At 47.7% G+C, this 16191-nt stretch overlaps 1 protein-coding gene across 1 annotated transcript in view; it reads left to right on the plus strand.

The window, feature by feature from the left end:
• jmjd1cb (jumonji domain containing 1Cb) overlaps nt 1-16191 on the plus strand; it is a gene marked incomplete at its 5' end in the record, with an annotated part of 178981 nt that overhangs the window by 130948 nt on the left and 31842 nt on the right. The window contains 5 exons of the mRNA XM_083635767.1: nt 4102-5485; nt 6666-6854; nt 10036-10208; nt 11458-11611; nt 11807-14879. Coding sequence (XP_083491893.1) covers nt 4102-5485; nt 6666-6854; nt 10036-10208; nt 11458-11611; nt 11807-14879 — 4973 coding nt within the window. The remainder of the gene's footprint in view (nt 1-4101; nt 5486-6665; nt 6855-10035; nt 10209-11457; nt 11612-11806; nt 14880-16191) is intronic.

The raw sequence follows: 16191 nt of genomic DNA on the forward strand, positions 1-16191 counted from the left end.
CCGTATGTTAACTATGGGTTCTATTTCCGGTGTAACCAATTTAGATAACCCCCCAGCCCCTGACAAAAAAAACGTCTATGAGGATTTTACCCTTTTACAGCAGAGCCATTCTGCTCTACAGCCGTGTCGTTCGGGTGCTGGGATAACGTAATGCATTGTGGGTAGTCGGCTACTAGGGATGGGCGTTTCTAGCAAAAACACTATTCGAAATTCGCTGGCCAAATTCGAATTTAATTCGAAATTCGGAAAAAAAAAAAAAAAATGTTAAAAAAAAAAAAAAAAAAAAAATTTGTGAGTGAAATGTTGCATTGTCTCCCCTGATTCTAAGTCTACGGCTTTATTAATTAATATAAAAAGCTTCTGCTGTGGATTTTTAGCTCAAACAAGCATTGCACCACTGAAGTAAAGAACATGTTACATGACATTGACATTTTCGAAAATAAAAAACAGTTTTGACAATCATGAGTGGTTCATTAAATATTTAGTAGGCTCAGGTCTGAGTGCCAAAGGGGTGCCAAAGTCACCCCCTCTCCCTCTTCATGGGATTTCATCCGCCATTCATTTTTCCATAAACCTTGCTTAAAATGCTTATAAAAATTGTTTTACTTGCTCAAACCAAGCGATTTGACTATACTTAGAATCAGGGGAGACAATGCAACATTTCACTCAAAAAAAAAAAAAAAAAAAAAAAAATTGAATTTCGAATTTCAATAATAAAAGTCGACCTTGATAATAACAACGATTATTCGAAAATTCGAAATTCGATGCCCATCCCTATCGGCTACTAACTGTGGCTAATGTTAGCGGCTAGCTAGCTATGTTACATGGCAGTAAAACGCCACCAAATTGATTTAACTTTTAACCATTTCGAGTAACACACATTTCGAGTTTCCATACGGACCTCCAGCGTTGGTTAGTTGTTTATAACGTGACTATATTTATAACTTTTATAACGGACTCCAGCTTCCGGTTTATAATTCGGGTCTGCAGCCAGAGTATAACAAAGGAAATGGCAAGCGGCAACAATGAGTCACGTTAAACCGGACCTTGTACCCACGATTCTTTTTTTACAGTGGGGCATTCAAAAATAAGGTGGATAACTATTGCATATTTTGTGTTTAGCTACGTCTTACAGCATTGTAACATTGTAGTGCAGCAAGACAGGAAAACTACTGTAAACATTTTAACCATATTTCTTGTTTAGAACCTAGCTAGCTACATCACACATCTCCTGAAAAAACATTTATAATGCATCTTTATTGATTAGCTACATCACATCGCCATCTCCTGAAAAACATTAATATTGCACCTTTCTTGTGGCTACATCACAGCATCCCTTGAAAAACATTTATAGTGGATCTGACTTGTTTAGCTCACTTTAGCTAAATCACATCTGAAAAACCACCAGTCGGGTGCAATAAGTAAATTAGGTTTAATTGTAAAAAAATAAAAATAGAACTCATCCGTAGAGCTGGGTATTGGTTCAAATTTCAAGAATCGATTCGATTCCGATTCACAAGGTTGCGAATCGATTAATTTCGATTCGATCCGATTCGATCAATTTCAATATTGATTTGGTTAGTGATACCAAAACGTGTTTTTTGAGCTGTACCCTGAATTACATGACTGTCCAGTTATGTAACACAGGGGTTCCCAACCAGCCAAGTAGATACATGGGGGAAAAAAAGTTGCAGACCTGTTGTCAATTTTAATGGTTTTAGTTACACATTTACTCACCAGGTGGTGACAAAGGGTAAATAACAGCCTTTTCATCTGTCAATAAAGACACTTTCACAATTATGCACAGTGATTTGATTTCAGCCTATATAATTTCTAAGTAGATATTAATGATCAAACATTTCCATTCATGTAGCCTACAGTATTTATGTTTTTGTTTCAACTACAAACATAAATAAACGTCAACTTGAAACTATGTTTCAAGTTTTTTTTTTTTTTTTTAATATATATATATATATTTTTTTTTAATTAAAAAAAAATCGATCTCTGGACATATGAATCGATAATCGAGGATTAAAATAAAAATCGATTAAAAATCGGAGAATCGATTTTTTGAACCCAGCCCAACCCACCTAAATGAGACATCAAGTCTGTGTTGCAATTAATTACCGGTTGTAAAAGTACCTGTACCATAGTCTCACAGTAGCCAGCTTTAGATAAATATCTATGTCTGGGGCACAATGCTTGACAAGTGGTTAAGGACCCCTGAGACCAAAACCAAATGCCTTGACAGACATATGGATTGACCAACCACAGACCACCTCGTTTGCATGATGCAACTCTTGGAGTGGTACATTTTGAACGATGCACCAATGCACTAGGGCTGTGCCGATTCACTTATCTCCCGATTCGATACTATCACGATACTTTGGTGCCGATTCGATATATATTGCGATTCACGATTATTGCGATTCTACGATTATTGCGATTCGATATTACGATTTATTGCGATTTTTGTTTATTTTTTTCTTTTATTTTTTCAGTTTGTTTGCTTTTTTACACTAGATTAGAACATGGGAAAAGTTGAATCATACACTAGAGACTGTATATTATATATCATGAGTAGGGCTGGGCGATATAGTTAAAAACAGGGGCGGACTGGGATCATAATTCAGGCCGGGCATTAGATACCAAGCAGGCCAGGCCGATATGGGCCAACGCGTGTGAAATTTGGGCCGTTTGAAGCCAGATTTGGGCCGTTTGAAGTCCAATTTTACAATGAGATGCACCCACTTTAACCCTGAAGTGTAATTATTACTTCAGACTAACTAATAAAGTAATAAAACCACTAGTAAACCAGTAGGCGGCGCCTGGCCTGCTGTTCAGTGAGTGGCCTGACTGCAAGCACCAAAAAAAAAAAAAAAAAAAAAAAAATTTTTAATTTGCGATTATCGATTCTGGAATAAAAGATCGATCCAAAAAATCGTGACATTAAAAATCGCGATACTTAGGTGAATCGATTTTTTCCCCCAGCCCTACAATGCACGCAGAGAGCCGGACTGGACTTCCGTAACAGCCCAGCCAATCAGAGGCTTGCCACGGGAATTCCTATGGCAAAACCCGGAAATGCTGACTTGTGATTCAGACCCTCCGGCCACCATAGTGCCATAGCGGCACCGCAACCAAAAATGTACATACCGTAAAACTTCAAATAAGGGCCTGGGCGTTTATTATGCTAAATCGAGTCTGACCCCAGGCGGTTAAAGGAGATCAGGCGGCAATTGGAGTCAGGCGGTTATTTCTTTATTGCACGAAATCGACCCAGGCGATTATTATTTTTTGCACAGAATTTCTGGTCAGCAAAAACGGAAAGTATAAAATTGCTTATTTAAACCAGTGAGATAGTATAGTACACACAAGAGGGTAGGTACAGGCAGTTTTGAACATGCCTAGTATTGTACTGCCTAGTATTGCCATCATCATCATCATCATCATCCAACTACCAGTACGTTACAGTATCAGTTCATTGCTCTCCTCTTAATGCCTCTGCCAAACAGCCATACCATATTTTAAACAAGTAACATTAGCCTACCGCTCACACATTCAGTTGTTTGTGTTTCAGTCTCGCTGGCCAGCCTCCTCTCCCTTCCGTGAGTAGGGAAGGGAGGCTGACCAGCGAGACTAGTGTTTAATTGGAAAGTCATAGCAACGTCATTGTAGAACGCACGCTAACGTTAGCTACCAAACTAACGCTAACGAAACAGCACTGCAGCACTACTAGACAAACAAGCAGACTTACCAAATACGTAGACGCCAAGACAAGTTTCCAATACATGTCCGAATAAAATATAAAACTGTCTGACAGGGGGAGAAAGAGCATGACTGACTTCCGCCTGACTTCCTCCAAAACACACGTCATTACCGTAAGTGACTGAATTCAGTCGACACAAAAACATACTGTAGGCCTAATGGAGGAAAAACATATTTATTCTAATAACCGCTCCCGGCTGTTAAGGGAAGACCGGCGCTTATATCCAAAATCGAGTCTGACCCCCTGCGGTTATTGGAGACTCGGCGGCAATTGGGGAGAAGGCCCCTATTAGAAGTTTTACAGGATTTAAAATTCTCTTTCTTTTTTTGCAGGCCTGTGACATCGGCGGGTGAAAATGCAGTGCTGGTGGAGAAAGAGAAAAACGCCCTTCTTCATCATCATCATCATCATCAACAACAACAACAACCACAGCATCATCATCATCAGCACACACAACAGCAGCCACACTTCACGTCTCTGCTGCCCTGCATCAAGAGCCCTTCTCTGTCAGAAGAGAGCAGAAAACACACTGAGCTGGCCAGAGCCAGATGCAGCCCCAACCCAAACCCACACCCCACTCAACCTGAGCTGGCCCGTTCCAGAGGCAGCCCCAACCCAAACCCACACCCCACTCAACCTGAGCTGGCCCGACCCAGAGGCAGCCCAAACCCAAACCCACACCCCACTCAACCTGAGCTGGCCCGTTCCAGAGGCAGCCCCAACCCAAACCCACACCCCACTCAAACTGAGCTGGCCCGTTCCAGAGGCAGCCCCAACCCAAACCCACACCCCAATCAACCTGAGCTGGCCCGACCCAGAGGCAGCCCCAACCCAAACCCACACCCCACTCAAACTGAGCTGGCCCGTTCCAGAGGCAGCCCCAACCCAAACCCACACCCCACTCAACCTGAGCTGGCCCGTTCCAGAGGCAGCCCCAACCCAAACCCACACCCCACTCAACCTGAGCTAGCCAGACCCAGAGGCAGCCCCAACCCAAACCCACACCCCACTCAACCTGAGCTAGCCAGACCCAGATGCAGCCCCAACCCAAACCCACACCCCACTCAACACCCCCACAGCCTCCAGAGCCACCCCTACCCCAACACACACCCAACACAGGCCGATCTCCTCAAGGCTAAGCCCCACCCGTGCCTGCTAGACATCTCTAAACCCAAACCCAACACCTCCCCGGAGGTCTCTAAACATAAAGTACCCAGGTATTCGGACACTTCTCCGCCTCCAACGGGCCGTTTGGCCGCTAAAGTGGAACCAGCGGAAGCTCCCCGGTCCTGTTTCAAACCGGTCCCAGCCCGGTTGGAGTCCGGCAGTAGCAATAAGAGCCCGCTGATTATTGACAAGAACGAGACCTTCACGGTCTACCGGGACCCGGCGCTGGTCCGCCACGACGCCGACAACGTCTCCTCCAATCATGTGGCGGCGTACCTCCACCCCCATCTCCACCCCCTCCACTCCCCCTCCCCGCACTCCCCCTGCCTCACCCCTGCATCCCACCCGCACGCTGCCTCCCACCTCCTCGGCCCTCCTCCCACCTCCGCCCTCCCCCACCCGCACCTCTTGCCCCCCGGGGTGCTCCCGGCCATGCCTCCTCCCACGGCCTCCCTCCTTGGGGGCCACCCACGACTGGACTCTCCCAGCGGGCTGGGTCACCTTGCCCTGGCTCACCCAGCAGCCGCGCACCAGCAGCAGTACCTCCAGGTCTGAATCCAGCCTCATACACACGTTTCAACCTTCATTAGCCAAACGTTTTCATTGAGATGCTGTAAGAAATGAGTGAAACTTAAAGGAGAACTCCACCAAAAAACAATGCTGATTTATTTTGCACCTAATCTCACATATCCAAAAACTGAGCCAAGTTGTGGACCAGTGATGTCATCACTCCACAATACACACTCCACATTAATTTATTTTGATAGTTACTGAGAGTTGATTTGAGAACTCTCAGTAACTGTCAAAATAAGTTAATGTCTGCATAACTGTTTACAGTTTTCAGATATGTGGAAAATAAATCAACGTTGTTTTTCGGTGGTGTCCCTTTAAGAGCAAACCAATGTAGTTTTATCCAAAAAGGCTTCAGAGGACCTCGCTGTGGGGAATCTATGACCTCTACACCAGTGATGAAACAATGGGGTGGGCAAAAAGGGGCGTGGCCCTCCGTCTGGCATGGGGCAAGGCACCTATGATGCCGGCCTCTTCACATGTGTCCCCTTCTTTTATCGCTGCTCCTGCTTCCTGTAGCCAGACTGTCTGAAGCCAGATTCATTGCTTTCACCAGGGGGCGCTGCTGTGAGTTTAGCAGCTTTCTGCACCTCCTTTCTCACAGAAAGGGGGCGCTGCTGTGAGTTTAGCAGCTTTCTGCACCTCCGTTCTCACAGAAAGCTCCTTCCTTCCTTCACCAGACGGCTGTTGGAAGGTATTGGGTTAGACCGCTGTCCTTGGCGGAAAGACTCTGGAAAGGGAAACATACCCTACAAATCATCACCTCTAAGGTGGAAAAATAAGCCTTTTAAAACGGCGGTTTATTTTTGGACGTTGAAGTTATCCTGTGTGAAAAAACACCACACACAGTGTATTCCTGGACATTCCTGGCATTCGACTCATGCCAGACGGAGGGGCACGCCCCTTTCCCCCCACTCCATTGTGTGTTTTTGTTTGTTTGTTTGTTTGGCTTTTTTTTAGCGGGCCGTTCCAGGCGGGAATCGAACCCAGGACCTTCTTGCTGTGAGGGGACAGTGCTACCACTGAGCCACCGTGCCCCCCCTATTGTTTCATCAATGGTATAGAGATAGTAGTCTAGCAAGACGCCCCATAACAAGGTCCTCCTCGCCTTATTTCTAAAAACCGGGGTTATATCCATAACCTTGAGTTTTGTTTTCAGGGCCAGGGACCGCCAATGCTAGCCCAGGCCCACAGCGGGGCAGCAGGGCTGGGCCTGTACCCCATCCTGTGGCAGTACCCCAATGGGACCCCCTCCTCCTACCCCCCAGGACTCAACCTGACCCCCACGGCCAAGTGGGTTCACCCCGAAAACCCCGCCGCTCTCAACGCGGAAGTCTCGCTCAGGAGGGTAGGTGGACTCATAACAGCCTCTGTGTGTGTGTGTGTGTGTGTGTGTGTGTGTGTGTGTGTGCACGCGTGTGCGTGTGTGAGAGAGAGTCTATCAGGGGTTCCCAACCTTTTTTGCACCACGGCCTGTCCTCTCTCATGTCTGTCCCACACACCGCACCTGTTTCCACTTTCTCTCTCATGTCTGTCCCACACACCGCACCTGTTTCCACTTTCTCTCTCATGTCTGTCCCACACACCACACCTGTGTTTCTACTTTCTCTCTCATGTCTGTCCCACACACCACACCTGTGTTTCTACTTTCTCTCTCATGTCTGTCCCACACACCACACCTGTGTTTCTACTTTCTCTCTCATGTCTGTCCCACACACCGCACCTGTTTCCACTTTCTCTCTCATGTCTGTCCCACACACCACACCTGTGTTTCTACTTTCTCTCTCATGTCTATCCCACACACCACACCTGTGTTTCTACTTTCTCTCTCATGTCTGTCCCACACACCACACCTGTGTTTCTACTTTCTCTCTCATGTCTATCCCACACACCACACCTGTGTTTCTACTTTCTCTCTCATGTCTGTCCCACACACCACACCTGTGTTTCTACTTTCTCTCTCATGTCTATCCCACACACCACACCTGTGTTTCCACTTTCTCATGTCTGTCCCACACACCACACCTGTGTTTCTACTTTCTCTCTCATGTCTGTCCCACACACCACACCTGTGTTTCTACTTTCTCTCTCATGTCTATCCCACACACCACACCTGTGTTTCTACTTTCTCTCTCATGTCTGTCCCACACACCACACCTGTGTTTCTACTTTCTCTCTCATGTCTATCCCACACACCACACCTGTGTTTCTACTTTCTCTCTCATGTCTATCCCACACACCACACCTGTGTTTCTACTTTCTCTCTCATGTCTATCCCACACACCACACCTGTGTTTCTACTTTCTCTCTCATGTCTGTCCCACACACCACACCTGTGTTTCTACTTTCTCTCTCATGTCTATCCCACACACCACACCTGTGTTTCTACTTTCTCTCTCATGTCTGTCCCACACACCACACCTGTGTTTCTACTTTCTCTCTCATGTCTATCCCACACACCACACCTGTGTTTCCACTTTCTCATGTCTGTCCCACACACCACACCTGTGTTTCTACTTTCTCTCTCATGTCTGTCCCACACACCACACCTGTGTTTCTACTTTCTCTCTCATGTCTATCCCACACACCACACCTGTGTTTCTACTTTCTCTCTCATGTCTGTCCCACACACCACACCTGTGTTTCTACTTTCTCTCTCATGTCTATCCCACACACCACACCTGTGTTTCTACTTTCTCTCTCATGTCTGTCCCACACACCACACCTGTGTTTCTACTTTCTCATGTCTGTCCCACACACCACACCTGTGTTTCTACTTTCTCTCTCATGTCTGTCCCACACACCACACCTGTGTTTCTACTTTCTCTCTCATGTCTATCCCACACACCACACCTGTGTTTCTACTTTCTCATGTCTGTCCCACACACCACACCTGTGTTTCTACTTTCTCTCTCATGTCTATCCCACACACCACACCTGTGTTTCTACTTTCTCTCTCATGTCTGTCCCACACACCACACCTGTGTTTCCACTTTCTCTCTCATGTCTGTCCCACACACCACACCTGTGTTTCTACTTTCTCTCTCATGTCTGTCCCACACACCACACCCGTGTTTCTACTTTCTCTCTCATGTCTGTCCCACACACCACACCTGTGTTTCTACTTTCTCTCTCATGTCTGTCCCACACACCACACCTGTGTTTCTACTTTCTCATGTCTGTCCCACACACCACACCTGTGTTTCCACTTTCTCTCTCATGTCTGTACCACACACCACACCTGTGTTTCTACTTTCTCATGTCTGTCCCACACACCACACCTGTGTTTCTACTTTCTCTCTCATGTCTGTCCCACACACCACACCTGTGTTTCTACTTTCTCATGTCTGTCCCACACACCACACCTGTGTTTCCACTTTCTCTCTCATGTCTGTCCCACACACCACACCTGTGTTTCTACTTTCTCATGTCTGTCCCACACACCACACCTGTGTTTCCACTTTCTCTCTCATGTCTGTCCCACACACCACACCTGTGTTTCTACTTTCTCATGTCTGTCCCACACACCACACCTGTGTTTGTACTTTCTCTCTCATGTCTGTCCCACACACCACACCTGCGTTTCTACTTTCTCTCTCATGTCTGTCCCACACACCGCACCTGTGTTTCCACTTTCTCTCTCATGTCTATCCCACACACCACACCTGTGTTTCTACTTTCTCTCTCATGTCTATCCCACACACCACACCTGTGTTTCTACTTTCTCTCTCATGTCTATCCCACACACCACACCTGTGTTTGTACTTTCTCTCTCATGTCTGTCCCACACACCACACCTGTGTTTGTACTTTCTCTCTCATGTCTGTCCCACACACCACACCTGTGTTTGTACTTTCTCTCTCATGTCTGTCCCACACACCACACCTGTGTTTGTACTTTCTCTCTCATGTCTGTCCCACACACCACACCTGTGTTTGTACTTTCTCTCTCATGTCTGTCCCACACACCACACCTGTGTTTCCACTTTCTCTCTCATGTCTATCCCACACACCACACCTGTGTTTCTACTTTCTCTCTCATGTCTGTCCCACACACCACACCTGTGTTTGTACTTTCTCTCTCATGTCTGTCCCACACACCACACCTGTGTTTGTACTTTCTCTCTCATGTCTATCCCACACACCACACCTGTGTTTCTACTTTCTCTCTCATGTCTATCCCACACACCACACCTGTGTTTCTACTTTCTCTCTCATGTCTGCGTTACACTGTTTCTTCAAATCCATACATATTGTGGATGGCCGGTGCCACAACAAGATAGAAATGCATTTGCAATATGATTTCACTAGTCGTCTTTGTTACTGCACAGAGGTGTGCATTGTAACCCGACGTGCAAATGAACTGATCCAGCGTAGGGCGGGGTCTTTTTAATGCATGCTATCCCTAAAACATATGGGTGTATTTTTCTAAAGCGTTTCATCTTGACCATTTTATGAATCAGTCTGTGTGTTTCATATTGTGACTTTTATTCAAATTAAATAGTAACTGTCTGTGTGTTGGGTCTTCAGAACACGACCAGTCCGTGGCTGCACCAGACCACCGGCGGTTCTGCAGACGGTTTGGGTTTGCTGAGCCACCTTCCCGTCCGTCCGGCCAGCGCCGACGCCCACCGCTCTCCCATGAAGATGAACACGCACGCCAGCCCTCCACTGTCCAAGACCTGCCTGGACCTTCATAAAGAGTGAGTAGATGGACCAGCAGGGACCTTCATAAAGAGTGAGTAGATAGATAGTTATGTAAGCCACAGCTACGTGTGCAGCCGGGAGCCTGCTCTTTGCTGGGAGCTTCAGTAGCGGTGGGTGGGGGAAGATGTGCACATCGGTGACGGCGTACAGTGTTTTTGGGGGGTGACGAGACGAAACACATGGCAGACTTAGTGTCAAAGAAAAGGAAAACTGTGCCAATATTGCAACATTTTGTATTCTAAGTAGGTGAAACAGGTCAACTGAAAAACACAGACAAGACAATGCGTAAACAGCAACGATGTAACATTATTAAAGAAGTGGATGCGGTGTGTGTGGAAAGATGGCAGCTGCCATCTTGAAACATGGAAACATGGAATATGCTCCCAGCCAGGTCCGTTTATTGATGTTTCGATCAAAGAATCTTCCTTCATTAGAAGGAAGCAGGAAGTAGGAGGAGGACTCATATACAGCAGATCTCAACACCAATTGGTGGAGAGAGAAAACAGGGCAGGTGGATACGCTTATGCCAATCAAGATCATACAGACCAATATTGCAAATGTCTTGTCTACATACAAGTCTTTATATACAGTACAGTATATAAAGTAGAGTGCATTAACTTTAAGTTCAGTTTAAGTCCAGTCAGTTTTCCTGCCTGTATAACCGTTGGTGTTCTATGAAAACGTTCTAATATCTATCTTGTATAGTCACACGTCATCTGATTTGAAGAACTTACATTGATAAGAACCGTAGGCTAATCTTTTCTTCCACTACAACATAATGACTGCAGCACTGTCGCCTCTTGCCTTCAATAAACTCTTTGTCTACGAGTTGTTCTACACTTAATATTATTTAATATGACATTTTTACACCGGCCCAACTCTGTTTACCATGATGCACTGCAGCTTGCCCAAACTTGACTGTTGCCTATTAGATGAGACTAATTTGATTTCCCTACATGCAGAATTGTTTTGTTCATTTACTTGTGTTATTTTAAATTGAAAATGTTGCTAAATGCTGCTAAAACTCTTAGAATATAATTAAATTACGACAGGTGTACTTTTTTGTTGTGGAAAGTCATGGAATTTAAATCTGGGACACAGTGAGAACACTGCTTGAGTTAAACAAATACTGTATTAATTAAAAACAATATGTGACATACTGTACAGTATGTAGAAGATTTAACGTCATGACCTTATTTGACTTGTTGATGCTAAATGTGTGTATGACCTATGGCCTGTGTGCAGCGACCCCATCAGGACGTTGACGTTGGCGCAGCTGAAGCAGGAGCAGCTGAAGCAGGAGCAGACAGACAGGAGTCGAACGCCCACAGGGAAAGATGCCCACCTCCACCGCCTTTACCTCGATGCCCATAACAAGGCACGTCTGGCACAGACACAGGTACACTATAGGGCTGCACCATATGCAAAAAGATTGACACATATTGCTTGCCATATGAGTCACGACTTTAGTGGGAATGGTAATTTTTTCATTTTATGTCAATGAGAATATATTTATACAAGGTGCATCTCAAAAATATCGTCGAAAAGTTTGATTTTTCCTGCTCTCAACAGTGTTAGTGTTTTTGTGTGGCAGGATGCGGTGCAGGCGGCCGAGCGAGCCAGTAAATACAAAGAGGAGAACCGACGAATCCTCCAAGAGAGCATCGAGGTCGCTCCATTCACCGCCAAGATCCAGCGCTCCAGCGAGCCAGGCATGGACAGAGAAAGAGACCGAGAGCCCACCTTCCCCGCCCGGATTCCCCCCCTCTCCGTCCCCAGTCCTAAGGCCGGCCACACCCACCCGCACATCATCCAGTCAGAGAAAAGCAACTACTTCACCACCCTGTCCAATAGCGTGGTGAACGAGCCTCCCAGACTCTACCCCTCTAAGGAACTCAACTCTTATTATGAGAAAGTATCTGTCGGAGCTCCGGGGGTTGTGGCCAGCACTGGGGCTGCCATGGCCAGCCAGGGAGCTCTGTCTCTGGGCAGCTACAGCGCCAAAGCCTCCCTCTCCAAGCCGCCTCCTCTCATTAAGCACCAGCCAGAAGGAGGGGAGGGTTTAGCAGGGAAAATCAATGAGCAACTCAGCCAACAGGTGGCACAACATCAGCATCACGCAGGGATAGAACGCATAGAACGACGCAGCCCTGCCATCTCTCCTTCTTCCTCTACAACTTCCTCCTCAGCCCCCAACCACCACCATCACCACAACCACCACCACCACAATCATCACCAGCAGCAGCAGCAGCAGCAGCTCAGGGGGATGCCATCTCTCCACCGAGCACCCGTCTTCCACCCGCCCACACAGCATGCACTGGAGCGCAGAGAGGCTGCCGAACGGCAGAGGGAACGAGAGAAGGAAAGAGAAAGAGACAGGGAGAGAGCGGGCTACGGGGGTCGCTTGTCACCGCCCAGGGAGAGAGCGGGCTACGGGGGTCGCTTGTCACCGCCCACCCTCACGCCCATCCAGCCAGTCAGCTTAGCAGCAGCCGGTAGCAAAACGTCGGCGGAGCAGCAGAAGCCCCCCACTCTGCTACCAGAGCTCAGGGAGGTCAAAGGTCATGGAATCGCCGCTGCCTCTGTGGCCTCAGCTGCCGGTGGTGAGATGATGTCCTCAGCAGCGGAACTATGGAGGGGTGGAGAGACCATTCAGGAAAGAGGAGGATGGTTCCTGGGAGAGAAAGGAATGGGAGGGCTGCGGGGCAAACCCCAAGCAGCCATGGCCTCTGTCATTGTGCGTCCATCAACATGCATCAAATATGACAGTGGGTTGCCTGTCGGTGCTAACAAACCTGGTGCTATGATCCATAAGGAGCTCCTCCAGGGGAGGCTGTATCCCTCCAAGCCCCACGGAGAATGCCCAAGACTGGGTGAGAATGTAAAAGAGCCTGGGTGTAGCCCTGGAACTGGTAGGATTATCCAACTGAACACTAACCTGGATGACAATTGTGTCCAGTATAAAAAGACGTTTATGCGTGGCATGCAGGGAACTATGGGAGCCAGTAACACTAACTCAATGTGCAGGACTGAGAGTTCAGCCTCGCCGGGCTTTGGGGTACTGAGTACTGACTTGGGCTACTCAGTTCCAGCTCGGAATGAGATTACAACTCATAAAACTGGCATAGGTGTACGGGTGCTGAGCCAATCAGGTCCAGGAGAGCACCAGGAGGGTTTAGGGTCACGTACCACATCTCCAGGGGGGTCTTTGCCTCCCCCAAGTCCAGCAGGAACGCCTCGCCCCAGCCCAAGCATCACCCCAACACTGAGCACCATTTCTGGCTCCAGCCAAGCTTATTCCCCCTCCTTTGTTCACCTTAAGAAGCACAAGGCTGCCTTGGCTGCGGCTTTGTGCCAATCCAGAAGCAGCTCCTCCTCTGCTATCAGCTCTCTCACAGCTGGGACCTCCTCTCCTACCAGCTCTCTCACAGCTGGGAACTTTACTACCAGCTCTCTCACAGCTGGGAACTCTGGTACCAGCTGTCTCACAGCTGGGAACTCTGGTACCAGCTCTCTCACAGCTGGGAACTTTGCTACCAGCTCTCTCACAGCTGGGAACTCTGGTACCAGCTCTCTCACAGCTGGGACCTCCTCTCCTACCAGCTCTCTCAAAGCTGGGAACTCCTCTGTAACCTCTCTCACAGCTGGGAACTCCTCTGGAACCTCTCTCACAGCTGGGAACTCCTCTGCTACCAGCTCTCTCACAGCTGGGAACTCTGCTACCAGCTCTCTCACAGCTGGGAACTCCTCTGCTACCAGCTCTCTCACAGCTGGGAACTCTGCTGCCAGCTCTCTCACAGCTGGGAACTCCTCTTCCACCAGCTCTCTCACAGCTGGGAACTCCTCTTCCACCAGCTCTCTCACAGCTGGGAACTCCTCTGGAACCTCTCTCACAGCTGGGACCTCCTCTGGAACCTCTCTCACAGCTGGAAACGCCTCTGGAACCTCTCTCACAGCTGGAAACTCCTCTGGGACCTCTGACTCAACTGACAGAGCACCCCTTCACAGCTCCCCCCCTCCATCATCCTCCTCCTCAGTTGACAGCGGTAGCTGCAGCTCGGGGCCAGGGAAGTCCAGCCCTTTGCCCAATGGCCAAGCTTCTGGATCAGCATCGACCAGTAACTACCACAAGCTGAAGAAAGCCTGGCTGACCAGGCACTCAGAGGAGGATAGGAACACGACTACTAGTACCACTGCTACTAGTCCTAAACCAGAGAAGCCGCCGGTTACTGTCACTAGCACAGGTAATACAGCAAGCAATGCCACGGCCATGTCAGAAATAATCAAACCGTGTTCAGTCAATCTCATCGCCTCCACCTCTGCCGAAGTGGACATGAGCAAGGAGATTGCAAACAAAGGATTGGAGAGAGAGAGGCAGCCAGAGGAGAAGCCGGGAGGAGTGGCAGGAGGTGGAGTGGAGGAGAGGAAAGCGGCTCCCGCCTCGAGGCGAGGGAGTAAGCGGACCTACGAGTCGGGCTCAGAGAGCGGCGGAGACGACTCGGACACTAGCGAGAGCAAGATGGAGGGACGAGCCAAGCGTCAGCCCAAACCCACCTACAAGAAGAAACAGAACGACATGGCCAAGAAGAAAGACGAGGAGGAGCTTAAGCCCAACGGCATCTTCAGATCAGCCCGGGAGAAGACCAAACTCAAACTGGCCAGCAGCAGTAAGTCCTACTCACACGCTGCAAAAACTCAAACCTTAGCGAAGTGAAAATATCTTGTATAATAATAAGTCTAACATAGAGTAGAAATGATCTTGCATAGGAAGAATTGTCACCCCATTGGCAAATAATTTTGCTTATTTCAGGGTTTTTTTTGTCTTGATTTTAGTAATTTCAATCTTGTTTTGAGAAAAACAAGGAAATGTTCTTAAAACGAGAAAAACAAAATCTGGTTTTAAGAAAAACAAAATCGAGTTTTAAGAAAAACAAAATCTGGGTTTGAGAACATTTTCTTGTTTTTCTCAAAACAAGATTAAATTGACTAAAATCAAGATTAAAAAAAAAGCGATTAGCAAAATTATTTGCCAATGGGCTATGCAAGACAATTTCCACTGGATATTAGACTTATTGTACTAAATGCAATATATTTTCACTTGCCAGTTTTTGCAGTGCATTTTAGACACTAGGCCACCTTCGTGTCCTCTGTTCTGTTATTTTGTCATTGTAGATGACGCATTCTCTGCCATTCTGCATCCATCTTTGTCCAGTAAAACAACTCTTGCACTCAGGATGAAGCGCCGCTATCGCGTTCCAATTTATTGCATGGGAAGCAAAACGAGGAACAGATGCTTCATTGTACCGCCTACTCAGGGAATAAACCTATTTTTTCATCCTCCAGACCCAAATACAACAGCCACTTTCACTACTGTACCAGTCAGTTTAGCCACGTGCTGAACTGGAGCAGTAGCACTGTCTGTAAGAAGGCAGATGAAAATGAAGGGAACGCGATAACTTAAAATCTATTAATCATATGAGAAGCTACAGTATAAGAAAGTAAACTCTAAATGTCTGGAGAGTGTCACCCGCCTATTTCTGATTGGACATACCGTAGCTAACGAAAACTAATCCGCCACCGCTGTGTACTAGCACCCACATGGGTGATTAGGCCATGATGGGAGGAAGGTCTGTGTGGGAATTTAGCCCGCGCAACGGGGTCACACCCGCCAGGGCACCGGGGTCACACCCACCAGGGCACCCGGGTCACACCCGCCAGGGCACCGGGGTCACACCCACCAGGGCACCCGGGTCACACCCGCCAGGGCACCGGGGTCACACCCGCCAGGGCACCGGGGTCACACCCGCCAGGGCACCGGGGTTACACCCGCCAGGGCACCGGGGTCACACCCCCCAGGGCACCCGGGTTACACCCCTACTCTTGCGAAGAGTGCCAATGGGATATTTATTGACCAGAGAGCCAGGACCTTGTTTTAATGTCTCATCTGAAGGACAGTGCTCAGTCACAGAGCTGGGGCAT

This window comes from Poromitra crassiceps, assembly GCF_964638095.1.
Source record: "Poromitra crassiceps genome assembly, chromosome: 4".
Taxonomy (NCBI): domain Eukaryota; kingdom Metazoa; phylum Chordata; class Actinopteri; order Beryciformes; family Melamphaidae; genus Poromitra; species Poromitra crassiceps.